General features: G+C 42.5%; 2 protein-coding genes and 1 long non-coding RNA gene across 4 annotated transcripts in view; all 3 read left to right on the top strand.

Moving 5' to 3' along the window:
• LOC309698882 (dynein axonemal heavy chain 6-like) overlaps positions 1-22967 on the top strand; it is a 31551-nt gene extending 8584 nt beyond the window's left edge. The window contains exons 1-4 of one of the 2 annotated variants that reach the window (XM_082521636.1): positions 447-1552; positions 20830-20977; positions 21090-21238; positions 22121-22967. In XM_082521636.1, the coding sequence (XP_082377762.1) occupies positions 1541-1552; positions 20830-20977; positions 21090-21238; positions 22121-22153 (342 nt within the window). In that variant the 5' untranslated portion in view covers positions 447-1540 and the 3' untranslated portion in view covers positions 22154-22967. Of the gene's footprint in view, positions 1-446; positions 1553-20829; positions 20978-21089; positions 21239-22120 lie in introns of those variants that run through there. The other variant, XR_014274200.1, reaches the window with a different exon arrangement.
• LOC309698230 lies at positions 9568-14753 on the top strand. Its single transcript, XR_014274027.1, has 2 exons — positions 9568-12097; positions 12242-14753. It is a non-coding gene; the product is annotated as an uncharacterized lncRNA (long non-coding RNA).
• Positions 22968-23023: 56 nt separating the features above from the next.
• The window catches only part of LOC309698884 (dynein axonemal heavy chain 6-like), a 242468-nt gene continuing 237493 nt past the window's right edge, over positions 23024-27998 (top strand). The window contains 12 exon segments of the mRNA XM_082521638.1: positions 23024-23074; positions 23378-23514; positions 23800-23915; positions 23918-23968; positions 25571-25717; positions 25837-25858; positions 25860-25908; positions 26012-26163; positions 26578-26809; positions 26897-26935; positions 26937-27050; positions 27678-27818. Of these exon segments, the coding sequence (XP_082377764.1) occupies positions 23810-23915; positions 23918-23968; positions 25571-25717; positions 25837-25858; positions 25860-25908; positions 26012-26163; positions 26578-26809; positions 26897-26935; positions 26937-27050; positions 27678-27818 (1053 nt within the window). The 5' untranslated portion in view covers positions 23024-23074; positions 23378-23514; positions 23800-23809.

Genomic DNA, 27998 nt, shown 5'->3' with positions numbered 1-27998 from the left:
ATTTCATGTCTAACATGTTATTATAAGATGTTGAAAGGTTTTATTCTAACTTGAGCTGTTTTAAACAATTTTTATAATCTGGTTTTAGGTACATTTGTACTAGTTTTATAACAAATGTGGCGCGATACTGAACTTCACAGGAAATTGGAGTGTTGATACCATTACTATTAAAAGACAAGTGGTGGAAAAATTTGTTTGAAAGTTGTTTGCTGTATGGAAACCAGATAGAAGTTGTTCACATCCTGCCATCTGATGTTTTGAATCTGTTTGTTAGTGACTATCTATCAAGATAGGTTTGATATTCTGTCTGACAACACCACCTTTAAAATTGGATGAGTAACATTTGTTACAAAAATTTGACTTTTTTTGTGTTTTTGGAAGGACTTTATTTGTGGCTGAATGTTGTCAGTATGTTAAAAATGGCTGATCTCAAAAGTCAACATTGTCAGTGGTGCAGTTGTATTTGAAAATCAACTGTGTAAACATTCATTGGTACAACAGGGAGCACCTCATGAAAACTATGAAAGATACTTTCTCTAAACTTTAGGAAATTGATTGGCAAAACAAAAAAAAATATGTTGTGTAAACTTTAGGAAATACGTTGCCGAAACTAAAACTAATACCATGTGTGAACTTTAGGAAATACGTTGCCGAAACTAAAACTGATACCTTGTGTAAACTTTAGGAAATACGTTGCAAAAACAATAAAATATGAGTTGAGAAAAAGGACAATTATTAATTTTGTCAACACAAAAACATTAGCTAAAGCAACTTATCTCCTAAACTTGAAATTATAAGTTATCCATCAGAACCTAAAAACGTAAATGCAAACAAGAGGCAAACAAGTATGATTATAACGTAACATATACTAAGTCGATATAAACGATGTTGTCACATCTCATATCTCATATAAAAATATATCGATATTTTTAAAAACCTCGATATATCGCCCAGTCCTAGTATAGAAAGATTCAATATCAAAAGTGCACAATATTATATCTGTATCAAATGATGGGAAGTCTTTGAGGAAAAGCAAAACATTAGAGCTATCCTTTTTGTAAGAGTTCAAAGTTGGTACAAAATTCTTGATGTGGAAGTCTGCGAAACTTGATATTCTCTCAGTTAAACTTCCAATTCCAGAAACAATGAATCTGTCAGGCGGTTCTTCTAGGTTTTTATGGATATATATTAGGGGTGCAACGATATTCGTATCGATATTGAACCGTTCGATACAGTGCTTTCGGTTCGGTACGCATATGTATCGAACAATACAACATTTGTAATTTATTTGATCAACTTTCCTTCTGACGATGCTGTCTGTGTTGAGCGCTCAGTGAATCTGCGTTCGACTACTCCGCCTAGGCTGCACTGTCGAGCGCAGATCCACTGAGCGCTCAACACAGACAGCATAGTCAGAAGGAAGAGCGCAGGGCAAGCTAGCGAGACAGAAGTTAAGCTCTCCTTGCAACATGGCAAATTGAACCTCCCCCACCCTCATTCAGATCTGGCGTTTGGAATTATTTTGGTTTTCATGTGACGTATGACCCTGAAGGTAAGCGCGTCATGGACTAAAGTAAAACAGTATGTTGGATGTGCCATGCAATGCTCAATTACATGGGTGGGAGCTAGTGTGTTAGCGCAGTTAGCTCGTTAACGTGTTGGCCGTCTAGCCCCATGCACGGGGCGATCGGCGGTAGCTCGTTAACGGAGATTTGCCGTGTTGTGGCGTTAAGGTCATTTCAACGAGATTAACCTGAAAGCACTAGTGGGAACACAACGAATATGACTGCACATTTACGCCGACATCATCCTAGTGCAAAGACAAAAACAACAAGCATGCTACTAACTTTAGCCGAGTCATTTATACAGCTGTTAGCACATGATTCTCCTTATGCTGCTGAGAATATAGCCCAGAAGAAGCGGATAGTATAGCTTTTATTTTGGAAAGAGACATTTCTCTGTAATAAACTCTCTTTTCCAAAGATGAGTGATTCCTCAATCAGATACAGGGCTCGCAATATCGCTAGCCCGACGTCCTGGGGCTAGCGATTTTTCCAGTCGGGCTACCAAAATCTATCTCTGCCCTGCCCGTCGGGCTATTGTAGGAAGGAAAAATATATGTCAATGCTTTTGCATTCTTTCAGAAATGTAGCTGGGTAATTATGTCATTGGCATCGGTGAGCCACTGTCAATATGTGACATATTGAAATCGCGTTTGAATTTGCGCTTGTTTTTTTTGCTTTCACTTTGCAATCGTGTGAACTGTGTATAGAGAGCGACAGCACTGATCTGTGAGTGATGATAATTTGTGCACCAATTCCTCTGACATCGTCTTATTAATCGTTAGCTTACTATGCAAACATGACAAGTGAAATCTCCCGCAGCTTAAACATGTGAGAGGTTGATCGCGCAGAGAATCGCTGAGCTTATGTGAGTGCATGTGTAAAAGCAGCAGGATATATATTTGACTACGATGACCTGGATGATTGAGAACCTTCACAGACAGATATATATTTTAGTTCTGCTGAGCCAAATAAGACAGGTCAGGGTGAAGAAGTGACAGCCAAAGAAAAGCTTACCACGAAACGGAGAAGTTATGACAAATCAGACTATAAGGCAAAAAGAAAGTGCAGCTTTATGGTTTCATGGACAAAAGAATTTCTGTGGCTGCTGTAAAATTATGATATTATTTTATGCCATGTTATACCCCTAATTAAAGATTGTGAATTATTATGTAGTTTTAGTTTGCATTATTCTCCTGAATTAGAAGAAGCTGATAACTATTGCATTAGTTAAACTGATTTGCATTACATTAAATTGCTGACTTGTTGTGAATGAATGATATTGTTTTATGATGCATTATATTGCTGAGTTATAAGAAATACTGTTCGCAGAAGGTTATTGTCTAATTTGTCTGAGTAGAAGAGAACAGAGTGTGCTGGAGTTTTCTGCCCCATTTCAGCAGGAGCAGATAAACAGGGAGCCAAGGTCGTAGCTTAGGCGCTGTGTGAGAGAGAGCATGTGAATGTTTAGGCTTTTTATGATAAGGTGGAGGCACCAGAGGCTATAAAAGTTTGAGCAATGCTCCACCATTTTGAGATTTTGAGGCTGTCTGCATCAGTGTCCATCTCCCACGTGTGTGATCATTAAATCATCGTTTGACTCAACCCGGCCGGACCAGTGTTGTTATTGTGGTTTTTTCTCTTGTCTCCATCCCCAATATTTTGAACCTTAACAGCTTGGGGGCTCGTCCTGTGGTATTGGGGTGGAATTTAAAAGTTTGGACGGTCCGAGGTTGTCGAACGGACAGGCACGAGCCAGTGGTCTGATGTGAGTGGACAAAAGCCGGCTTATCTAAAGGTAAGGCACTACCTGTTGAATGATTTCCAAAATGTGCCAAATTGGATATGACTAAATTAAAGTCTACTCACTGAAATTACTGGTAGAGTGTCTGTTTTGATTTTGATGAGAATCACCGTGTGGTATGCAGTTAAAGTTGCTTAAGAGTATTTAATGAAGTTGAAGAAATATGAAACTGTTCCAGAAGTAACAGAGAATGTTGGGTTTGAGTCCCTGGATGTTGAGCTGAAGGCTCAGGTAGTTTGGTAGGGAAATTAGGACAGAAACTGTTCCAGAAGTAACAGATACTGTTTAATAGTTTTACAAATTAGGTCAGAAACTGTTCCAGAAGTAACAGAGACTGTTTAATTGGTCGTAAAAAAGTTATCTTTCTTCGGTGAGACCCGTTATGGTAAAATTTCTCAAAATCGGTTAGGTGAAAATTGTTATAGGACGGCACTGGAAGATGCTAAGAAGCACATAGCCCGGAGGTTACGCTCCCTCCTGGCCGTGGACGCGCGGTCTTGACCTGTCGGCGAACAGGGGTAGTTCAGTTTTGGTTTAACTGTGGGGTACAGGGCATCCCGAAATAAGCTAGGAGTTACCGAGTCTCCTCACCGTTTTAAACGGTGTCATGTGCTTGTTTGGATACTGTTAAATTGAGTTAGGGATTTTAGAAATTAGGTCAGAAACTGTTCCAGAAGTAACAGATACTGTTTAATTGATTACAAAAAAGTTAACTTTCTTCGGTTGGACCCGTTATGGTTAAATTTGTCGAAATTGTTTAGGTTCTTTAGAAATCAGGCCATAGGCTGTTCTGGAGGAAACAGATACTGGTTAATTGATTACTCGTTATTTTAAATTTGTCGAAATTTCTTAGGTGCTCAATCTGTTAGGCCTGTCAGTGATTGTAAATACAAGACGTCTTTGTAATATAAAATAGAAGAGTTTTGTCTGAGCTTTGTGTGACCCTGTGTGTGACGACAGCGCACTGCAGCGCTGCGAGCTATTTTTAGACGGTGTGTGAACATGCAAATGAGCTGTGACGCGCACAGAGGACTTTGCTTCCTGTTTAGCGTGTTTTTGAGTTTTATAATTTTGATTTGCAAACAATGATACATGCCTGTAATTAAAACGCTGATTTTGCTGATTATGATACTACAAATAAGGTTTCGAATGACTAGGGTGTGAATGAGGTTGGGTTTTAAAGCTGAAACTCAGAGAGGAGTGTGTTGGGAGACTGGCATGTAGTCTGCAGTGCAAAGGTGGGCGTCTTGCCTGCTAGTCTATTTAACAGTGATGAAAATGATATTAAATAAATCTCTCAGTGTGTTGATACAGGTGGCTACGGGGCTGGACCAACTGCCCCCACAAGCACGGCGGCCGAAGCAAAATTATAGTAATGGAAACCAAACTCAGCAAGAATCAGCAGCTGTGGAAAAGACAGCAGCTAGCAGAGAATTAAAGGAGAAATTAAGAGAAGTTTTACACATAAAATTGCGGCCAACAGACTTGTGGAGGTTGGGAAGGCGCCTGGAGCATCACAACAAGAAGGTGAAACAAAAACACACACAAGCAGAGAAATGTGAGAGAGAGGCACGTGCTAGAGAAATGCCTCGTTTGAGAAAAAACGTTAAATTAGCCCATGTACAAACGCACATACACGCAATGAAGAAACAGCTTACACCCATGAACACGTGAAGATTTTCCAGCAAGTTTAAAGCAGTGAAACTTAACATACACCCGCCGTTACACAATAAAGTTTATCCACTACTAACAAATAAACCCTCTGGGTTGCAGGACAACAACTTAACTTCAAAAAAAAAAAAAAAAAAATCACAACCAGTGATAACACGACAAATTTAGTGGTTAATAAAAGTCAAATTGTGACATGTTTTCTTCTGATTGATTAATACAAGTGATTACTGAATGAAAGAAAATTCCATTTTTGTGCTTTAAACATGATCTTAAGAATTTTAACATGTACCTGTGTTGTCCTGTCAGCTTGGTGGGTTATGAGAGGATTATATGGTGAGAAAAAAAAAAAAAAAGGGGGAGAGAAGGCTGACACAGGGCCTGGTCCCGTTGTTTTTCCCCTCTCTGAGTAACACAGCCAATACAACATGATTTTCCTGTTCGTTTGTTTTTGTTTTTGTTTTGTTTTGTTTTTTCTCTTTATGCTTGATTACAGGCTGCTTTGTCGGCCCGGAAAAGCCGAGGCTGACCCTGGACTCCTGCTCTCCCCTCTACCATCTTTGCTCTCTCCTCTACCATCTTTGATGTGACCCTGACTAAATGCTAAAGCAGCTGAACCCGCAACAACAACTTGAAAATGTCAACAGTGCTGCAGGAAAATGATCTCATGCAGCAGAGACGGAGAGCGGTAATCCAAGGCCCGTTTCACTACACGGGGAGATTTCTGTCAGCGTCTTTACTTTCTGAGAAGATTGAGAAAGGCCCGGCTCCCACCACCGATTCTGACCACCTTATATAAAGGAACTATTGAGAGCATCCTGAGCAGCTATATCACTGTCTGGTTCGGGAACAGCACCATGCCGGACAGACAAGCACTACAGAGGGTTGTGCAATCAGCTGAGCGCACCATCCGCTCCGAGCACCCTGACCTGCACTCAATCTACAGCTGGACCAAGACCAGGAAGATCGTGAAAGACCTCAGCCATCCCAACAACAGACTGTTCTCTCTGTTGCTGTGTACGTGACAAATAAACATCTGGATTTGGAAAACGAGGCACTCGCAAAGCCACCAGCATTGTGCCTGATTGGACACACCCCTCTCACACACTCTTTACATTCTTGCCATATGGAAAAAGACAGCTTCAGCTGACAGAGCTGTGACGAGACGCCCATTAAGCCCAGATGAAAAGTGAGGCCGAGCAAAACCATGCTGACCTTAACCACTCTGCATTAAAACTGTGCAGGACAGTGACGGACCAACAATGACCATCGGGCAGCAAAAAGGGCGTGCCAGGGACAGGAGGAGTAACTGAGGTCACCTCAGAATGGACAAAGCACCAGGAGAAAATAAGCTGAAGGCACAGGTGTCGGGGCTCGGCCAGGAGCTGACCTCTGAGAAGAGCCGAACAGCAGAGCCGCAAAAGGCCGTGGAGCAAAGCAAGGAAAACATCAATGGACTTAAATCTGATTTCTACGGAAAAGACTCTGAGGTTTCTGCCCTCAATAAGACCTCGAGGCATCAGAGCAGAAACTGAGCATGGCCCAGGAGGAGCTAGCTGAAAATCGAACCCATCAGGCTTGGAGTCCTAGACACCGGACTTGAAATCAGGCCGGAGCATCCTGGAGCTAGATGAGCAGTGTGATTTGTCCGGTCTGCTATGGAGCGAACGTTAGGGGGATGGCTTCCTGTCGCCTCTGCCGTCCTCCGATCGCTCAGCGTCCTGGGCTGCCCAGCTCTGGACTGAACGCTCGGGCCGAGACACCCAAACAACCATGGACTCCATTCCCCTGGAATGGGACCACGACTACGACCTCAGCCGTGGGCTTGAAAGTGCAAGCAGGGATCCCAGAGAGCCTTGAGGCCTGTGTGAAACTAACAGAACAAAGATTGAGGTCTTCCACTGGGGAGGTGGAAGCTGCAGACTCTCCTATACACCTTCTGGATGTCAGCCGTTCCACCTGCAAACAAACGGACAGCAGTCGCACTTCTGCAAGCAACAAACGGACATCCAGACAATTGAGCTGCGTATCAAAACCCTGAAGGAAGACCGAAGCAAAAGGGTCAAGTTAAGGAGGAGCGAAATAAGGAGAAGATGCTGGACACTGGAGAAAAGGACTGCCTCAATTGGGGCCAGAACCAGTATGGACAGAACTCTGAGCAGCAGCACCAATGGATGCAAACAGACTGAAAAGGAGGAGGGCAGGACCCAGGGCACGCTTCAGGCCGTGGTTTACCCAGAACACTACAACAGGAAAGTGATGAACACAAACACCCACACAAACACACACATCTACATGCACCGACTCAGAGTGAAAAGAAACATACATATGAACATATGCACTCGTTGATTGAGGGAGAAATGACACACACACACACACAAATTAAAATGTTGATTCAATGAACTGAGAAGTGATCCACACACACACACGCTGATGCAATGAAGAATGCTTTATTAACAAATGCTGCACACAAACATCCAAATACGGAGTTGGTTACAACAGCAAGAACTGATTGATTATTTATTGCTTAAATGTATTTCATGCCACGCAGAGGGCATTTGTGTAGATTTAGAGGACATGGTCTGAAGCACTTTGATAATGAAAACAATGTCTGTGCGTGATGTCTGTTTATGGCTCAAAGCCTCCACTGAATTGTTTACTGTGCTTCACACAGTCTAACAAGGAGCAGTGGTACAGAGCGAAAATGATGAATGAATGGTGTGAGTTTTATTTCGAAGAGATTATGAAAAGGTTGTGTTGATTCAACTTAGTTGTTTACGTTTTTGCCAAGGTAAAGAGTTGGTGTGTAACTAGTGTCCACTATTGAGTCAAGTAAATCCAACATGTTTTGTTGGTGCAAAAAGGAGTTTTGGTTGATCTTTGGGTTTTGTTTGACACTAGGTTGATTCTATCAGTGAGGTTTGGATTGTTCTCTTTCTCTAAAAGAGAGAAAGATGGTTTGAACTTTGGACATGTTTGCAATGGGCCCCAGTATCTGTTATTATATGAGTGTTTAATTGGTTACGTCTGTGTTTGCTTTTGTTACAGTGCACTGAGATAAGAACATCTGAGAGGTGTGATCCACCGGTGGTGATATTTTGGTATTTTGTGAGTTCCTGATTTAACAAATCAGCTCTTTAATCCAGGCCTGAGAGATTGAACTTTAAAGCGCTATAAAATATTCTTATTGAAAACAGTCGCAAAGTATTTTTTCTCCATGATTATAATGGGCTTGGGAGAAAATTCACTTATATGGGACACTGATCCTGAAGCCTAAAAGGATTGCAGCGAGTCAATCCAGTCCAAAGAAGGAAAAACAAACAAGGAGCTGTTTCCTTTAAAATGATGACGTCATCTTGCTGGTGATGGAGCCTCGAATAGGCTGCGCGTGAGACTCCATTATCAGCAACTTTTGGTATGAATGTGTGTGGATGTATGCATATGACTGACGACTAAAAGTCATGGACTGACGACTAAAAGTTTAACTGACTTGATACTGAGACAAAAACGGTGCTGACTTTAGGATTATTGAATGTCCACAGACAATTCACCCAGCCTGTAAAAGAAGGGTGGATGTTTTGTTTTGCTTTGTTTTGTCTGCAAGAACAGAAGAATGACAGAGACTAAAGAGCTGTAGCTTCACAGCAGTGTGAACTGCAGACTGAACCCTTTGGTTGCTAATTTTGAGCTACTGATGTTTGCATTAAGGAAATTGTGTTTTAGTAGCTGTGTTTTAATTAAGGTATTACATTATATTGTTGGGAATATTAAATGCTAAAGTGAAGAAAAGGTTTGATCCCACTCATGACTGAGCATGTTATTATTAACCATAGTGGGTCACTATAGAGAGTCAATTAATTTTAGAAAAAAAAACAAACAAACAAAAAACCCTCCACCGAGGTCTATGAATAACAGGGGAATGATAGACAGCCACACTCAAAATGGAGATATGTAATGATAAACACTGGTCCCCGTCTTTTGGGCGCTCTCTTGAAGTAGTCAACAATTTAAAAGTAAGATAAAATAACAGGGGCATGTGCTGAGGGGTGGTGCTGCACAAGAACAAGAGTAAAATAAAGAAAATATTGTTTTTAGAAGTGCAAATTAAAATGTACCATTACACTCAGAGGATCAATATGAAGCTTGATATTTGTTAATTTTGAATGAAGTACATGACTGGTGACTGTTCTGTCCTGAGCTTTTGTTTTTACAGCACCCGCTTGATCACACCAACAGTTTCTCGCCACCGAAGAGGGGTACTTGCAAAAATAAAGAACGGGGAGGAATATCATCAAAACTGGAAACAGGTAATCCCCAAAGGGGGTGATAATGCCATAACTTTCACTATGGTCAAATTCTCAAAATTTGACCCTCAAAAATCCTTCAAACATTTAGACACAAAGTGGAGATTTAGATACATATAATGTCGTAAACCACATAAGCATGAAGTATTTGATTCAATAACATAGTGTAATAACAAGCAGCAAAAGGTTGATCATGTTAATGGTGTTTATTCAGGGTGCAGAGGAGATTATTATTATTAAAGACAACAAATGAAATAACGAAAAGTAGAAGTGGAAAAATTTGCGTTAACGGTAATAAAATCAAAACAAAAGGAATACTAACTAAAACTGTACTGAATGTTCACAAAACTAACTAAAATTAACTGGATTTATAGCAAAATGTGTTTGGTTGCATTGATGTGTGCGTGCCCTGCTATAGTGAAATTAAGGTAGTACGTTAGTCGAGTCGTCTGGGTTGCTGCTCCGTTCACCCGCAGAATCTGGTCAGGAAAAGTCGGGAGACAGCGCCAGAATAGAATTGAGGATGATTTTAATATGACTGTTTTGTAGACATAACAAGAGTCTTGTAGTGGAGAGGGACATAATGTCCTCCTGAGACCCAGAGAATAAGAAAAAACAGGGAGAAAATATTTTCGTTTTTTCTTTTTTTTTCTTTTTTTTCTTTTTTTCTTTTAAATGAATCAAGTGTTATTAAAATAACAATCTCATAAGATGAAGATCAGGGACCAACCCAGAAGTCACTGACACTTCACTAGCTGTAAACTATTGGTTTAGGAATAAGTGATGGCACTGAACTTTCTATTTCACAAAAGTCAATTTATTTAGGATATCTGAGGAAGTACTGATTTTATTTGGAGACACAAAGGAACATTTGGCACTTCCCTCATCTCACATCTGTTTCATTGTTGTACCCAATCATTCTACAACTGAAATGCCTTGGACTGCTAACCATTTCAGGCAAGTGGAGTGAACCATATTTTGCTAGACTCTCATCAGATTGGGGCTTCCTTTTATTGATCTTTGGAGAGAAGTCTTCATTACTGGTATTATTCAGGTCTTGTTCACATGTTTGTCCCAGGTTTCTCAGCCAAGAGGAGCTTAAACTCCAGATACTGTGAGTTCTTTTCACACATTGAGATCACTGATAACTTTCAGCAACGACGTGATCTCGTAGAAACAATTAGGTGTTATGGATTCAACTATAATTGCGACACTTATTTTTTTTTTACTTTACTGGAAAAGATTTCTGCATTTTACCCATATTTTATTTTTAACTCAAAATCAAAATTCCAGATTCTACTACATGTTGGTTTTGCACCAGATAGGACGACAGATTTCAGGTGGCCCTGTGTCTTTTTCTATTACATCTGCCACTGCATCTCGATAATCTTCTCTGTGGCTTTTAGTGGGTCCTGACCCTCTCATATTTTGAAAAATCTATGTTTGAATCTCCCTTAATAATTGTGTTAAGAATTCTCTCCGCCTTTGTCAAAAGTTGGGTATTAGGAAAAAGTGAAATAAATATAAATATAAAGTCCCAATGTGTAGAGCACACATTAATAAATTAGTCATGTTCCCTGTGAAAGTAAATGAGCCTAATTCTTAAAGACCCCTGAAATTATTTACTAGATGTTTATTTTTTGAATAAAATAAAAATCTGAGTTTAACAAAACATTTTAATTGTAAATATCAAGCTTACCTTTCTTTCTTCCATAAAATGTGCTTGTGGGCACGCCAGCCATTTTGAAAAGGTGGGAAAAACAATTGGCAAGGCCACACCCCCACACATGTGATATAATTTTAAAGGTTCTGTTGTCCTCTCTAAGAAACATCAGGACTTAGAGGAGTGGCAAGTAGAGTATGAGAGCTACAAGCAAAAAACTAAATGTGTACTACAGTGCGCAAAAATGAATTACTGGGTCATCAGGGGGTCTTGAGGGACATTTATAAAACAAAAAATCCCACAAACCTTAAAAGTGCACTTGAAAAGCTCACACAAGAAGGTTAACCTAGCTTACCTAGAAGACCTCATCAGGGGGAGCACACTCCCCCTCGTTGAAGAGCTCCCCCACTCAACCCGCATCCCCCGAAAACAGCTAACCCCAGATAAGGCAGTGTGATGTATCCCGAGATAACAGGACTGGGACATCTAAATAAAGGTGTGAAACAATCGCCTTCAAAAGGTTATCAATTCACTTTAACCAAAATTAGGACCACTCGGTGCGGCAAGAGTTAATAGTTATTAGTCTCAACACCCAAGGATAATTAGAAGAGCATGACTGATATGATGCAACTGAGATTTTGTTACACTTAACTTTTACAAAACACAAATAAAACTAAATTGAAACTAAGGATTTTCAGAAAATAAAAACTAGACTAAACTAGCAAAGAATTGGTAAAAACTAATTACAACTGGCAAAAAATTGAAAATCTGGAGTCGAAACTAAATAAAAAATAAAACCTAATGAAAATGGCGAAACGTTTAAAACCCTGGTGCAGAGATTGGCAAATCTGACCAGGAAAAGTATGAGATGGATTGTCAGGACAGTCAGCGTTAAAGCCACTTTTGACAGTCCATACTAGGATGGCATTGGACATCTTGGGGGTGGGAAGGGGTTGGTGTGACCAAGGTGTGGTTTGGCTTGTTGTATGTATATTTGAGATCATATGGCTCTGGATGGACCGGTTACCAGGGCATGGAAGGAGGACAGACTCATTAAAGGAGGAGAAGGAACTTGCTGGGATTGGAGATCCTCTGGGTGAGTGGTTGATTAAAAGCATGCATAAAATAGAAGTTATCTGTTGTTATTGATTGGTAATAGATTGATAATTGGCCACATTTACAGCTGTATTGACTTGTTGTGGACGTAGTCGACTTCAGGTTTAAACACTCTCATTAACAGGTTGAAAATAGTGATATTAAAGGAAGAGTATGCAGCGCCACCCTGTCAGACGCCAGTGATGGTGGAGCTCACTGATGAATCAGGTGAGCTGGATTCATGGCTGATTCAAAACTAAGATCCCCCTGCTGTGGTCAGTAAGGGGAGAAAAGGGGGAAATAAAATCAAGAATTAAAGAGGCATTTATAAACGTTTAGGTGTCAAGTGAAACGGGACAAAAGGGGGTGTTATACTGTTATTTTCAATGTCAGCATTATTATTGTATGAGAATCATGCAACAAGCATTGCATCGATGATCATTTATTGAAGCTTTTGACCTTATACTAACATCTGTGTTCCTGTGATTGTTATAACCTCTGATGAATCTTCTATTTACAGGTGTTAGGATAATGATATAATTTTTCATTGCAGGTGTAACCACGATCATTTTTATACATATTGCAACTTGTTGCTCATTGTAGAGTTGTGCTCAAGTTAATAAGGGTTAAAAGCTACAGTCAGCGCGAATGTCTGACTGATCTATTGAGGGGAAAAGGCTTCGAGCATGGAGGGCCGCACGCGCTTACAAAACACTGATATCATGTTATTCTTTGTGATCTTTTCTTAAATTATGTCTTTAAGGTTAGTTTAAATAGTGGCAGTTAATTAAACGAGATTCATTAAAATATTAAATACCTGAGTCAGAACGTTACACGCGGATCACCTTAAGAGTCTGGGAAACTTTGTAGCTGCCTAACTTTTTTTTGAATGTTCTAGCTCTGTTGATTTGACACATTGGAATGTGTCAAAAAAGGGGGGGAAGGTTGAGCTTTAACATCAAACCAGGATTATTTGAACATTTTATAACTTCATTTGTGTCTTTAATAATTTAGGAATGGTAAAGCTTAAGCTAATAGCGGTCCGAGAAGACGGACCTTTTAGAGAATCAGTGAAAAAGCATAAACTATCACTTTCATGTTTAATCATTACTCATTGAAATGAACTGAATAGCGTTTAGAAGATTTGTTAATTTTTTGTCTTTTGTTAAAAAGAGGGGTTTCAATAATTTTCAGACACACCTTGCAAATGTGCTTATAACGAGTTGGCACTCGGCCTTTTGAAGGTCAGAAGCTTCGTTCGGCGTGACTGTCCGGACTGATAAAGTGTAAGAAATGCCTTGAGTGCGGAGGGCTAAATGCAAACATGCTTACACACACATAAGATATGATTAGAATAAGTCCCTGGGACATTCTGAATGTTTTAGACCAATTCTGAATCACTAGAAGGTCAGTAGATAAGAACATTAGATTATTAGGGTTAGGAAGAGAGGTGTTTTGGTTTTCTGTCTCTTACAGAGAAAGGAACAGACACCAGACGAGGTCACAGAGATGCGAGGACCCTCCGTAGCAGAGTCAGACACAGTGACTGCCGAGACATCAACTGGGTCCAAGGGTCATGGCGTTTGGGCTCCAGCTAGTCACCACAAAAGGATGGATCCCATAAACACAGCAATAACCATGAAGGGGTTGGCGGAAATCCGGGAACACCAGACCAACGAAGTTCGAGAGGCTTTTGGGCAAAAAGGGGGCACCTTCCTGTTCCTTTTTCTGGAGAATACACAGATCGTTGTTTGAAATCGGAGCAGAATAATCCCCTGATCTGTGTTACGACTGAAGGGTTGTCTAACCCCTAAGGTTGAGGAATTAAGAGCAGAGGATCACCCAACTGGACGACACTGGTAGCTGCAGCAATAAAATAAAGGTTAAGAGCTCTTCGGACAGAGGTTCTAGTCTACGTCTGAATGGTATCAGGGAACACCAAATAAAGCTGTGGGAGAACAGGGGAGTGTCATCTGGACCTGCTATCCTTGTAGTAATAGTTTGTCTTGCACCTGACTTGCGCAAACACAGAGGTCATCTTACATATGGTTTGCCCCTCAGGGGGACAAAGGACCTCGGGAGTGAGAAGAGATGAACCCGGCCACACTGGGCTACAGGGTGTTTGTGAGGTCATTATTCTAATGACCTCATCAGGGGGAATTGTAAAATTATGATATTATTTTATGCCATGTTATACCCCTAATTAAAGATTGTGAATTATTATGTAGTTTTAGTTTGCATTATTCTCCTGAATTAGAAGAAGCTGATAACTATTGCATTAGTTAAACTGATTTGCATTACATTAAATTGCTGACTTGTTGTGAATGAATGATATTGTTTTATGATGCATTATATTGCTGAGTTATAAGAAATACTGTTCGCAGAAGGTTATTGTCTAATTTGTCTGAGTAGAAGAGAACAGAGTGTGCTGGAGTTTTCTGCCCCATTTCAGCAGGAGCAGATAAACAGGGAGCCAAGGTCGTAGCTTAGGCGCTGTGTGAGAGAGAGCATGTGAATGTTTAGGCTTTTTATGATAAGGTGGAGGCACCAGAGGTTATAAAAGTTTGAGCAATGCTCCACCATTTTGAGATTTTGAGGCTGTCTGCATCAGTGTCCATCTCCCACGTGTGTGATCATTAAATCATCGTTTGACTCAACCCGGCCGGACCAGTGTTGTTATTGTGGTTTTTTCTCTTGTCTCCATCCCCAATATTTTGAACCTTAACACTGCAATATGACGAGCTAAATAACCAGGGCTGCACATAAGTGGTCCGCAGGTGCGCATTCGCTGTCAAAATAAAAAACACGCACAAGGGTTAGGGTTAAATTTAAAAACTGTACTTTTGAGTTAAAATATATATTTATAATTTTAATAAATGACAAATTAAAAAGGCATGAACATTTTTTTGTATCGAAAAAATATCGAACCGTGACACCAAAGTATCAAACCGAACCGAACCGAACCGTGAATTTTGTGTATCGTTGCACCCCTAATAAATCTCTCTCTCTCTCTCTCTCTCTCTCTCTAGATGGAGCATTATGGCAAAAATGATAATCACGATTATTTTCACTGAAATTGTGATCTTGATTATTTGACGATATTTATTTAACTCTTTAAGTCCTACCATAGAACCAAGTCCGCCAGAGCTTATATTGTTTTTTTACATGTTGTAGTGCCATTTGTGGGAGCATTTCAAGTTGCTATACAACTTTTATAGCCCATATTTTAATAATATGTCTCCATTAAGTCCATAGTTGTCACGGCTGGTAAGGCGAGCCGTGTGGTGTGGAGGAAGCAGGACCCAAGATGCAGGCAGTGGATGAAATACTGGTGAGGTTTATTTACAAAGGTGTAGTGGCAAACAAGCAGTGGAGCATGACAAATAACTGAAGACACCTAAACTGGGAGAACTAAAAATAACAGACCTGGGAGCATACGACAAAGGGGATGAAAAGCAGAGAGACGCAGACGAGGAACAGGACACTGTGGAACACAGGGTAACGCAGACTGACACGAAGTAACACAGACGAACCGGCAACAGGCAGGAGAACACACAGGGCTTAATACACACCAGTAATCAGGGGATGCGAGACAGGAGGGCAACACAGCTGGGAGAAATCTGGGCTGACGGGACAGGGGAAACGTAAACTGATCACACTCACATATGACACGGACCTTCACAATAAAACAGGAAACTCAGATACATGGAACCAGACAAGACATTGAACTAAACAGACAGATTCACAAACAGATGGGGAGACACCATAGACAGACAGATACAGACGCAGACTCAGAGGCAGATCGAAAATAACACAGAACTTAAACAATCATCATCTAGAAAATGATAACAAACTAAAAGCGCTGGGTCACCGACCCAGGACCATGACAGTACCCCCCCCTCAAGGGCTGGCACCAGACAGCCCAGCAGAAACGAAAAAACGGACCAAAACAAAACAGAAAACAACCCGACCAGGGCGGGCGGAGGGGGCCCAGGACGGAGGGACAGAGTCCAAAAAGGCCCAGATGGTCAAGTTCAGGAAGCCGACCATGCGAATGGCAACGGGGCAGGTCCGGATGCCGGCCACGCAGTAGGCAGTGGCGTGGAAACAGTTCTGGGGGCCGACCGTGCGGACGGCAACAGCGGCATGGAAACAGTTCTGGGGGCCGACCGTGCGGACGGCAACAGCGGCGTGGAAACAGGTCCGGAGGCCGGCCACGTGGAAGGCAGTGGCGGCGTTCAGGAGGGCGTCCACGGTGGCGGAGATGCCCAACAGGCGGCCAGGCAGATGACCGACGATGTGGAGGTGGTAGTAGGGGACCTGAAGGCTGCGTGGCCCCTGCAGCCCCAGGTGAAGCGGAGGCTGGACCAGACGAGGCGGAAGCTGAAGCGGAGGCTGGACCAGACGAGGAGGAAGACGAAGCGGAGGCTGGACCAGACGAGGAGGAAGACGCTGGACCAGACGAGGAGGAAGACGCTGGACCAGACGAGGAGGAAGAGGCTGGACCAGACGAGGAGGAAGAGGCTGGACCAGACGAGGAGGAAGAGGCTGGACCAGACGATGAGGAAGAGGCTGGACCAGACGATGATGCAGAGGCTGGACCAGGCAAAGCAGCTGATGATGATGCAGAGGCCGGACCAGGCAAAGCAGCTGATGATGATGCAGAGGCCGGACCAGGCAAAGCAGCTGATGAGGATGCTGAAGCTGGACCAGGCAAAGCAGCTGATGAGGATGCTGAAGCTGGACCAGGCAAAGCAGCTGATGAGGATGCTGAAGCTGGACCAGGCAAAGCAGCTGATGAGGATGCTGAAGCTGGACCAGGCAAAGCAGCTGATGAGGAAGCTGAAGACGAGGCCACTGCAGGTGATGCGGAGGCTGGACCAGGCGAGGATGAAGACACGGAGGCTGGACCAGGCGAGGATGAAGCAGTGGCTGGACCAGGCGAGGATGAAGCAGTGGCTGGACCAGGTGAAGCGGATGAAGCCGAAGCATGCGCTGGACCAGGCGACGCTGAGGATGCTGAATCCGGACCAGGCGACGGCGTGGAGGATGCAGCAGAGGCCGGGCCAGGCAACGGCGTGGAGGATGCAGACGGAGGCGCTGCAGCAGGTGGCGGCATGGATGAAACTGCTGCTGCAAGCGTGGATGAGGCTGCTGGTGGAGCAGCTGGTGGCTGGACGGGCTCCTCGGGCCCCCCAGCTGACGAGGAAGGAGGCTGGACGGGCTCCTCGGGCCCCCCAGCTAACGAGGCAGAAGGCTGGACGGGCTCCACGGGCCCCCCAGCAAAGACAGTCTCAGAACCAGTGGGCACTGGAGCCCCTGGCACACACAGAACAGAACCAGCAGGTGCGGAGACCTCTGGCAGGGACGCAACAGAACCAGCAGGCACACGGGCCTCTGGCAGGAACGCAACAGGACCAGCAGGCACACGGGCCTCTGGCAGGGACAGAACAGGACCAGCAGGCACACGGGCCTCTGGCAAACACATAGCGGCCTGCAGCTGCGCAGAGCATTGACCCTGCTCAGGCAGCGACAGCTCTGTGCAGTCCTCAGCTGGGTTCCTAGCCTCCAGGGGTCCAGAGTGGGCTGAGGGCTGAAACCCAGCCTCTGGGGAGGCCCTGGAGTGCATCACAGTCTCAGGACTGGTCAGCTGTTGAGGGATGATTACGTTATTAACTGGTTTGTCTCTCTGCTTACAATGGACGGATGAAAAACAATTCCCTTCGGATAGCATAGATTCAGGTTGTTGTACTGGAGGAGCTGGTGACACAGGACGCAGGGCTAGTGGCTGCTGAACAGGAGGCTGAACTGATGATAGGGCTAATGATTCCTCTGCCAACTGAGCTATAGACTGGGTTATGGACTGTAGCATAGTTTGTAGTAAGTCTGGCTGTGACTGTAACTGAGCTATGGGTAGTGAGGCTGAATGTGGTGGAGGTGGCGACTGGGCTTTAGGCCGGGTGGCTAACTGAATAAACACAGCCCCAGAATTAACAGTCCCAAAGTCTGGTGAAACAGAAAGAGTGTCATTTTCACTCACCACAGCCGGCGGTTCTGAAGTCCCACCACCCGGCTGTGGGGTGAGGCGCCTACGACATGAACGTTGCTTCCTCCTCGGAGAACGCTCCGACAGGCCGGGTAACTCCACATCCGGCAGTTCGGACTGCATATCCTCCGGTGGGCTGAGCAGACGAGCGGTAGGGGGGTGAAGGTGCAGCTCGTTCAGAAAGAAATTCTGAACAAGTGGGTGGAGTAAGCTGAACAGCCAGGGGAGACCGGAAACCAGTCGCTCCAATCGATTAGTTATGGCTTGGCGGAATCCCTTCTCCTCATGCCCCAGCCATAAATTAATTAAACGGTCCACAGAATAAATGATATCCTCCCGGAGCTCCTCGGGCGGGTTGAATGCTGCTGGGTCCATTGTGGCCGGTTCGTACTGTCACGGCTGGTAAGGCGAGCCGTGTGGTGTGGAGGAAGCAGGACCCAAGATGCAGGCAGTGGATGAAATACTGGTGAGGTTTATTTACAAAGGTGTAGTGGCAAACAAGCAGTGGAGCATGACAAATAACTGAAGACACCTAAACTGGGAGAACTAAAAATAACAGACCTGGGAGCATACGACAAAGGGGATGAAAAGCAGAGAGACGCAGACGAGGAACAGGACACTGTGGAACACAGGGTAACGCAGACTGACACGAAGTAACACAGACGAACCGGCAACAGGCAGGAGAACACACAGGGCTTAATACACACCAGTAATCAGGGGATGCGAGACAGGAGGGCAACACAGCTGGGAGAAATCTGGGCTGACGGGACAGGGGAAACGTAAACTGATCACACTCACATATGACACGGACCTTCACAATAAAACAGGAAACTCAGATACATGGAACCAGACAAGACATTGAACTAAACAGACAGATTCACAAACAGATGGGGAGACACCATAGACAGACAGATACAGACGCAGACTCAGAGGCAGATCGAAAATAACACAGAACTTAAACAATCATCATCTAGAAAATGATAACAAACTAAAAGCGCTGGGTCACCGACCCAGGACCATGACAATAGTAACTACATTAATTGCAAAAAAGTGCAATAAACTACAAAAAAATTTGAAAATCGTTTTTGTTTTTTGTTTTTTACATATATTTCTACTTGGAGAAATTTACGAGGTTTATCCCTCAAAACTTTAAATACAAAAAAGTTGCAAAAAATAGTTTACAACAACAGGAAATTTATTTTGAGTGTCTTCATAGTTTTATTTTGGAGATACACCAATTTTTATATACTGCAGGAAAAACGAAAAAACAATCCTTTGATGCAAATTTGCAAAGAAAACAGCATGTGCATCAAAATAAACTATTTCCAGCAGTGCAATTCGAGTTCTAAGCATCCCAGAAACTATTCAGAAAAGTCAAACATGACCAGTATAGGCTTTTAAGGCCTACAAGTAAAAAACTACAATTTCCGCGAAAATGACGTCACTTCCGGTTTCGGCCAGGAAATGGCGGACATGCGATAGTTCGCGCTGACTTCTGTTTCACTGTGGGAAGTGTTACGAACAGCTGATCAGATCGGCAAAGCCTGTTTCTGGAATATTATGTTTTTGTTCCTGCAAGCGCTTTTTATGCAATTTTTGCAAAGCTATATGTGGAAGGAAACCATGACCGAGGACAAGCTGATGGCATCAGATGTAAGTACAACTCCTCCGGTTTCATATGCAAAACAAATTATTGCGCTAGCTTACACGGTTCAGGTTCTACAGGGATTTAACAATAGTTACGCAAAACGGAGCGTGCTGCTCTGACCGGCTTTAAAGGGTTAACAATGACTTTAAAAAAATAATATAAAATAGTGTGCAACACCACTGAAGTTTTTTTTTTAAACTCTCTTTTCAACCAACGGCAGTCACTCTCCAAATAACTTCTGCTTAGCTTTCCGAGCTTCCCTCGGGTCCTCTTAATCAGCGGTCTCCAACCTTTTTTTGCGCCACGGACGGTTTATGCCCGACAATATTTTCACGGACCGGTCTTTAAGGTGTCGCGGATAAATGAGGGAGGGGCTAATAATCGGCTCAGTCATTTTTAATGATCGTTGAAAGCCCAGATCGTAATCGTGATTAAAATTCGATTAATTGAGCAGCCCTAAATTATAATATTTCTGACTGTCTGAGGCTAAGTTGAATCGAATCGGGACTTTGAAAACCGGAATCGAATGGATTATAGAAATCAGTGATGATACCCAGCCCTAGTGAGCAGCCTAGGCACGACAGAAGTGGATGTAGCTGTAATAGGAAAAGAACTATTGCTAACTTTTCTGTTAAGGCCTGATGCTTCTGAAATTCATAGCCAGCTCTGACACGGTGTCATCAATCTTTGAATGCTGAAAAACCACAGTGTATCCAGAAAAACACATTATATTAATTATTATAAAATTTGTGTGCGCCTAACTTTTGTGCTGGTACGCCCAACTTTAAAAAGTTAGGCGTACCGGCACGCCCATGGCAAAAAGTTAGTCTAGAGCCCTGATGATGGTGACGTATTAATAAAATGCTGAGGAGTTTTAGAGAGGAAATGGCACGAGTCTGCAGCAGTGCTTAGTTTAGGTTTCATATCCAAAATATCCATGGTGCTGAAGCAAAGGTAATATTTTGGTGTTGCAATTTAGAAAGGAATGCAGATATCAAAATTTATATGTGAAAAGTAATTGATGAACGTGTTCTTGCAGACTGTGGTGGCCCGGGGCCTGCTTAACAGGATCCAGGAAAGTGCAGGATATCTTCCTGTCTTCATCAACTTCTCTGCTCAGACCTCCTCTGCCCGTACACAGGAGGTCATTGAGTCCAAACTGGAGAAAAAGAGAAAGAACATCTTAGGTAAAAGAGTTGCTTCCACTATTCACCTACACATCTACTGCCTGGCCATTCATCCAATAGTGCTTACACGTTTACTTTTTTCTTCTTGAATACTTATTATTTTTCTCTCCAGGAAACAAGAAGTTGGTGGTCTTTGTGGATGACTTGAATATGCCTAAGCTGGACAGTTCTGGATCTCAGCCTCCTATAGAACTCCTGCGTCAGTTCCAGGACTTTTCTGGGTTTTATGACAGAAAGAAGTTCTTCTGGAAGGAGATCCAGGTATGCAAATAAGATGAGCTACACTGTAATGAGACATTAACTCTGGTTGCAGTTGAGGTTATCTATTTTAGACTTTTCCAAACAGTTTAAAAACAAAACCACAAGAAGGAGCATTTTCAGATTTTAGAAAGATTATGGGGCATGTTTCCTATAAGTACAAGCACGTATCTAAAACAAGGGTAGGACAGTTCTACTAGCACGGCTGTTCTAGACTAGCTATAAGTTAATTGCTCATAAGTCTTAACCTTTTATTTTTAGTGTCTGTACTGTTAACTCAAAAGACACGGCGTCGTAGTCTCATTCCAAGCGCTTTATTCGTTACGCCATTTTTCTCTACACCAACAACAACTCTTCGCGGGCAACAGTACTCTCGCGATATAAGAGAAAATAACAAGTTAACATGTACATTCTAGTTCCCATAAAGATTGCCTACAAGTAAAGACAAAATCGTTCTAGACTCGGCTACTATGGATGTTTTCCCCGTGTTCAGTTTTTGAGCATGGTTAAAAACCTCATTTGTTCTGTTTGCTGTTTTTAATCTTGTGGGCTATTTGTTAGCTTTTTTTCTTGCCATTTATAAAATGGGAATCAGAATGTCTTTATTGTCATTGTCGCAGGTACAACGAAATTAAAAGTGGTCTGTGATCAGTGCATCATCCATAGAATGTTTACTACCTTAACTTGTGCTATACAAACACACATATACACACAGGCACAACTGATTTTAGAACATTTCTGTACTGTCTTTAAATGCCCCACACAAGGAACCCCTCATCTTAAATGGAACATTTTATTGTCAATGGTGACATGTCAGGAAAAAGTAACATACTAGCGTTTTATCAGCTGTTTAGTAGTCCCTTTATTCTTTCTTTTTCTTCTCAGGAAATGACCATTACAGCAGCATTATGGATTTGATCAACTGGTCTCTGAATGCTATTGACACCCTTTAACGAGAAGTCTGGGCTCGGGAGAACCCGAGTGCCCTGGAGGGACTTTCCCTGCCGGATACACGATGGACGGGTGGCAGAGGATCGTGTGCCTGGCGGGACTGTCGATCGAGGACGCTGAAGATATCTACCTATTTGGAACCATGATAACAGGGTTCTTGCTGATCGGAGCTGGCTTGGCCCTGGCTTATCGGAGAATTAAGAGAGCGGAACCGGCTGTTCAAACGCCCACAAGGCTGCCCGCTGGGATTGGAACGACAGGTGCGACTTCTCAGAAAGGGCTCACTGAAGGCAGCATGGTTAAGAGCTTGGAGGCGCTTACAACTGCAGTGAATGCTCAGAATAACACCTTTGAGCGTATGTATGTTGGATTACATCAGGAAAGAATCAACTCAGAACAACATCTCTGGGCGGAGCTGGATTACACCTCGGATCAGTTGGCTGCGGTCGTGAGGTCTCAGAATCTGCTATGTGAGCAAAAAGAGTGACAAGTCCACAGAATCGACGGCTAATAACATCACGGAGAAGCTCGCAGCTATTAACGGGAGACTGAGAGACCAGTGTCGGAGTGTTAAAAACAGCTTGAAATTCTCAATTACCATCATAACCTGGCTACCCCTTCGGCGCCAGCTCAAGGCTGGAGCCGAACAACAACTCCCTGATAACGACTGTGTTGAGTCTGTTCCTTCCCATTCCCTACAAGGCCACCTGGGTTGGCTGGAAGACTGTTTACTTAGCCTGGCAGGGCGAAGGACACTGTCTCAGCTGAACTATGGACACGCACACACACATATACTGATACTGATAAGCACTCACCGACGCATCACCCTCCCTACCCCGGATCCAACGCCACCTCCAACGCTTACCTCCCCTCTGATGTGGACATCAGGTCAGTTGGAGGCGCAGTAGAAAGATTGCAGCGGTCCCAGATCAGATGTGCACACTGGAACTCTTTCCCATGTTGCTGTCTGTGTTTATTGTGCTGTGGTGTGTTGATATCTGTGCATTCCTGTATTATCCTTCTGTGTTGCACATTTCAATGTTTTTTTCCTGCTACCTGGCCTGACCTGTCTCCCCAATGTGATGTTTGTATTGTATGTATGGTCGGCAAGGTCTGTCATCTCGGTTGTGGGCAAAAGACCTGCAGCTGACAAATAAAGGCTATCTCATCTCATCTCATGTGCTCCTCCAGGAGGGGGGCGAAATCCTGTGACCCCCCCAGACTTATTCGCCACTTCAGCATGTTGTGCCTGCCAACACCCTCGGACACCAGCCTCAAACAGATCTTCAAAGTCAGGAGTCCTCCAAAATACTGACACACACACACACGTATGTACAGAATTACATTTTAGGGAGTAGTGTTTACAGTTCAAAAGATATCATGTCCGTGCTTATTTATTATTAGTTTAAGTTAATCTTGATAGATTAAGAATTTCTATTGAGCAGTCTGTATGTGTTATATCCATGAACTTCTCTCTATGAGATGTTGCACTTACTTTAAATGTTTTAATTTTTCCATTTCCTGCTCCGCCAGTATATGTAATTTTCAGTATACCCCTCTTCATGCCCTCTCATTTGTGTTACAACCACTTTTCATACCCAACCTCCTTCCAGGCTATACTGAATGGTTTCCTCTGAGTTTTCCCGGGCAGTGAAGGACTGTGCCGGACAGATTGTGCATGCAGCTGTGGAGATTTATAACTGTTTAAGTGTGGATCTGCTGCCCACCCCAGGAAGTCCCACTATGTTTTTAATCTCCGGGACCTCTCCAAGTGTGTCCAGGGTGAGTATTCCTTTGGTCTTTGGCTGCTTTTTCAGTCATTGGCAATCCAGTCCTTGTATCTGACTATTTTCAGAAGAATTATTTTCTTGGTTTGTTAAGTGGCTTAACACTGACCTGTGAACCATTCAAGCAGGAAAAACGCCCCTAACTCGAGAGCTGAACCAGCACAAGTCTACACATAACAAACTTCACAAAGAACCAATTTCAGATTGTATCTTCGGGCACTTTGTTACTAGCAGCCTGTTGCAAAAACTTTGTTGCCATCTCTTGAATCTATGAGAAATGCCAAAAATAACACAACTTGACCATCATAAAATTTTCTTTTACAATGACAAGGTGAGTCGCAGATTATTAACTGAATTTGACCTATCTCAGGATGGTGTGCCCTTAAATAATAAGATAAGATAAGATAAGATAACTCTTTATTGTCATTGCACAGTCATACATAGTACAGTAGTACAATGAAATTGGAAAAACTGTCCTACGTCGGCACTACATATAACACAACACGACACGATATGACACATCACAACGTAACAAACAACACAACACAACACAGTATATTAACTTAGTATAAAAAAGAAGAATAAGTGTATGTGTATTGCACACTGTTATTATTGCACATTAATTATTATTGCACCTTGTTATAAATATAAATATTATTGTTATCGTTTTAAACATTGTTACCTCCCCCTAAAAAGTCCAGGGAGGTATCCAGTCAGGTCAGCTATTTGCATTGATCAGGGCTGTTGCCCTGTTGTAAAAGCTGTCCTTGAGTCTATTTGTTCGGGACCTCAGCAGCCTGAACCTCCTGCCAGACGGCAGCAGCTTAAACACCCGGTGTCCTGGGTGTGTGCAGTCCCGTAGGATGCTGCGTGCCCTCTTGAGACAGCGAGTGCTGTACAGGTCCTTCAGGGAGGGAAGAGGATGTCCAATGATTTTTTGGGCCATGTTGATGACCCTCTGGAGTGCCTTTCTGTGTGCTGTGGTGCAGCTGGAGAACCACACACCGATGCAATATGTCAGCACACTTTCAATGGAGCAGCGGTAGAAGACGGTCAGCAGCTCCTTCTTCAGGTCCATTTTTCTGAGGATTCTCAGAAAGTGGAGACGCTGTTGGGCCTGGGGAAACAGGACAAGTAGAGCACAAAAGAACAACCTACTTCAGATATAGTATCTAAATGTCCCTAAGAAATAGAAAAAATATGCAGGAAAGTCCCGACAGGACCTGAGAGATGCATTTCAGTTTTTATCAGAAGTGGTCTCGTTGGAAGGGTGGGTCTCAAAAAGAATCCCGTTTTAAGAGAGGGAGAAATGGTTAAGGTTTGCTAAATTACACAAGAACTGGATTCCTCAGAGTTTGTACCTTGACATTATTGAAGTAGTGTGGGATCATCTATACAGGGAATGGAACAAGAGGAAGTCAAGCTATAAATAAGAGCTTTGAATACAAACCTGAAGAACTAATCCTGAAGACTACTTTCAAAAACTGCAAGAAGCTTACCTAAATGTTCAGACTGTGTTGAAGAATAAAGATAGTCTTACCAAATGTTGATTTTCAAGCTTGTTGTGAGTATATAGATTCTCTCTGTTGCTTACCAGGCATACTGCAGTGTGAGCCAAGTCAAGTAAGAGACAAGACCCAGATCTTCCGCCTTTTCTGCCATGAATGCCAGCGCGTATTTCATGACCGACTCATCAACACCCAAGATAAGACCTACTTCAACACCATCATCTGTGAGATGGCCAGTAAGAACTCTCACAGTCCAGCCTCAGACTTTATTTTCTGAATGCTCAGTTAATTGTTATCAGCTCAAAATCTATATTTTGGCTTTATGGGTTTAAGATAGACCTCTCTTTTTTGCCAGGGCGATATTTTGACATCCACTTAGTCTTCACATTTTGTGTCTCATCCCATAATATTTGGGGACTTCATCAAGGTCAGGTTTTCCTCCAAGCAACTTATTTACAGGTCGACACAAAAATACTGCACATTATTTACTGATTTGCAGTTTTGTTCTGTGTCCACCATCATCCACATAGATGCATGCAGAAAAAGATCGCCTGTATGAAGACCTGACAGACATGAATAAGATCCAGACTGTACTTCAGGACTATCTTGATGATTACAACATGACCTTCTCCAAGGAGATCAAGCTGGTTTTCTTCCAGGATGCCATTGAACATGTCTCCAGGTGAGTGAATTTAACTTGTTTTTGTGTAGTTTCTTAACAGGTAGTTGATTTATTTTAGCTGTAGTTGGGACAAACTGAGTCACCCAAAGGGCAGTAGCAATACGAGTGATTGTGTTTTATTGGTTTTAAAATAGAACATGCAATGCCTGTGATATGGACTGTAAGGATCATTTATCCATAATAATAATTACTTGCATGTCTAATTAGCAGACATACCTTCCACATAAGTAAAATGCAGGCACTCTTTCTTATTTTAACGTCAGTAATAAAATTTAACTGCACATCTTCCGATTTTTTTTTTTTTAAAGGTAGTGTCATATCAAGTGATTTGATCTGATTATAGCTAGCAGTACATTTTCTAAATGACACGATGCATGTGCCATATGGAACGAAATAATCTTATTATTTTTTTAGGATTGCTCGTATAATTCGCCAGGAGCGAGGCAATGCCTTGTTAGTCGGGGTGGGAGGTACAGGCAAGCAGTCACTCACTCGCTTGGCAGCCCACATGTGTGGGTGCCGCTGCTTTGAGATTGAGTTGAGCGGAGGGTATAACTATGACAGCTTCCATGAAGACTTGAGGAGGCTCTACAAGATGGCTGGTGTGGAGGGCAAAGATATGGTGCTCCTCTTTACAGATACTCAGGTATTGCAAAAAGATTGAGCCACAAAAATACTTACAGTATTTAAGTTTCTGTGTACTTACTGTGTTTAACTATTAAATCTGTTGTAGATTGTAGTAGAAGATTTTTTGGAGGATTTAAACAACATGCTTAAACTCTGGTGAGGTGCCTAACCTCTTTGAAAAAGACGAGCTAGAACAAGCGCTTGCTGCTACCCGCCCTAAAGCCAGAGAGGCTGGAATCAGTGAAGAGAGCAGGGATGAGGTATGTACGGTACTTATGTAAATACATAAGGTTTATAAAACATGTGTCATTTAAGCAGTAACTTTTAAATACAGCATATCTGCATTATTTGTCAGAAAATAAATGAATTAAAATTTTCTGTGAAAGTTAGGATAAAGTTACAGTTAGCAAAAATGAAAAATACAATCTCGACACAGAACTTTGTTTTGGATACGACCCAAAGTGTTTAACAAATTAGAATGTGGGACGAACGTGGAGTCACGAATGTTCATATCCTGAAAAGTGTTGTGGCTTTTCTTAAATGTAGGAAATCATTCTTTAACTACCAGATATAATCACTTAGTGTTTTCAGCGACAGTACATAGATCTTCAACAAGATAAAAAAAAATGAAATTAAACATTAATTTCTAATATGAGAGAAGGATGATGAAGCCTGACCTTTGAGTTGTTTAAAGAAGATAATAAACACCTAGCAAAGCATCTGAGATTCCCACTATGGGCTAAAATTTCCACAGACTGTATGAAAGCAGACAGTTAAAATCAGTGTCCCAGGCAAAAGGAAAGAACACATGAGAGCTGATGCTGTTTGCCTGTTGTGATCTTCTATGTGTGTGTGTCTTTTTTACATGTCTGTCATGGTGCGTTCAGGTGTTCCAGTTTTTCATCTCCCGTGTTCAAGAAAAACGACACATTGTGCTGTGTATGAGCCCTGTGGGCGATGCTTTCAGGTCCCGATCTCGCATGTTTCCTTCACTGGTTCACTGCTGCACTATTGACTGGTTTATGCAGGTATACTGATATATATGAATCACTCAGTATATACGTCACTACCCTTGTCGATGGAATCACTCTTGTTCATGTAAAATATTTCTAAAATAACCCTTTTTTTTTATTTACACCACCGTCCCTTTAGATTGAATTCTTTTTCATAATCTATAGCTTTAAGGTAATCCTATTCATGTCCCTTTT

The sequence above is a fragment of the Aulonocara stuartgranti genome (assembly GCF_965226115.1).
Source record: "Aulonocara stuartgranti genome assembly, chromosome: 22".
Classification (NCBI taxonomy): Eukaryota; Metazoa; Chordata; class Actinopteri; order Cichliformes; family Cichlidae; genus Aulonocara; species Aulonocara stuartgranti.
The sequence above is the reverse complement of the archived record's forward strand: the minus strand, read 5'-3'. Positions and strand labels throughout refer to the sequence as shown.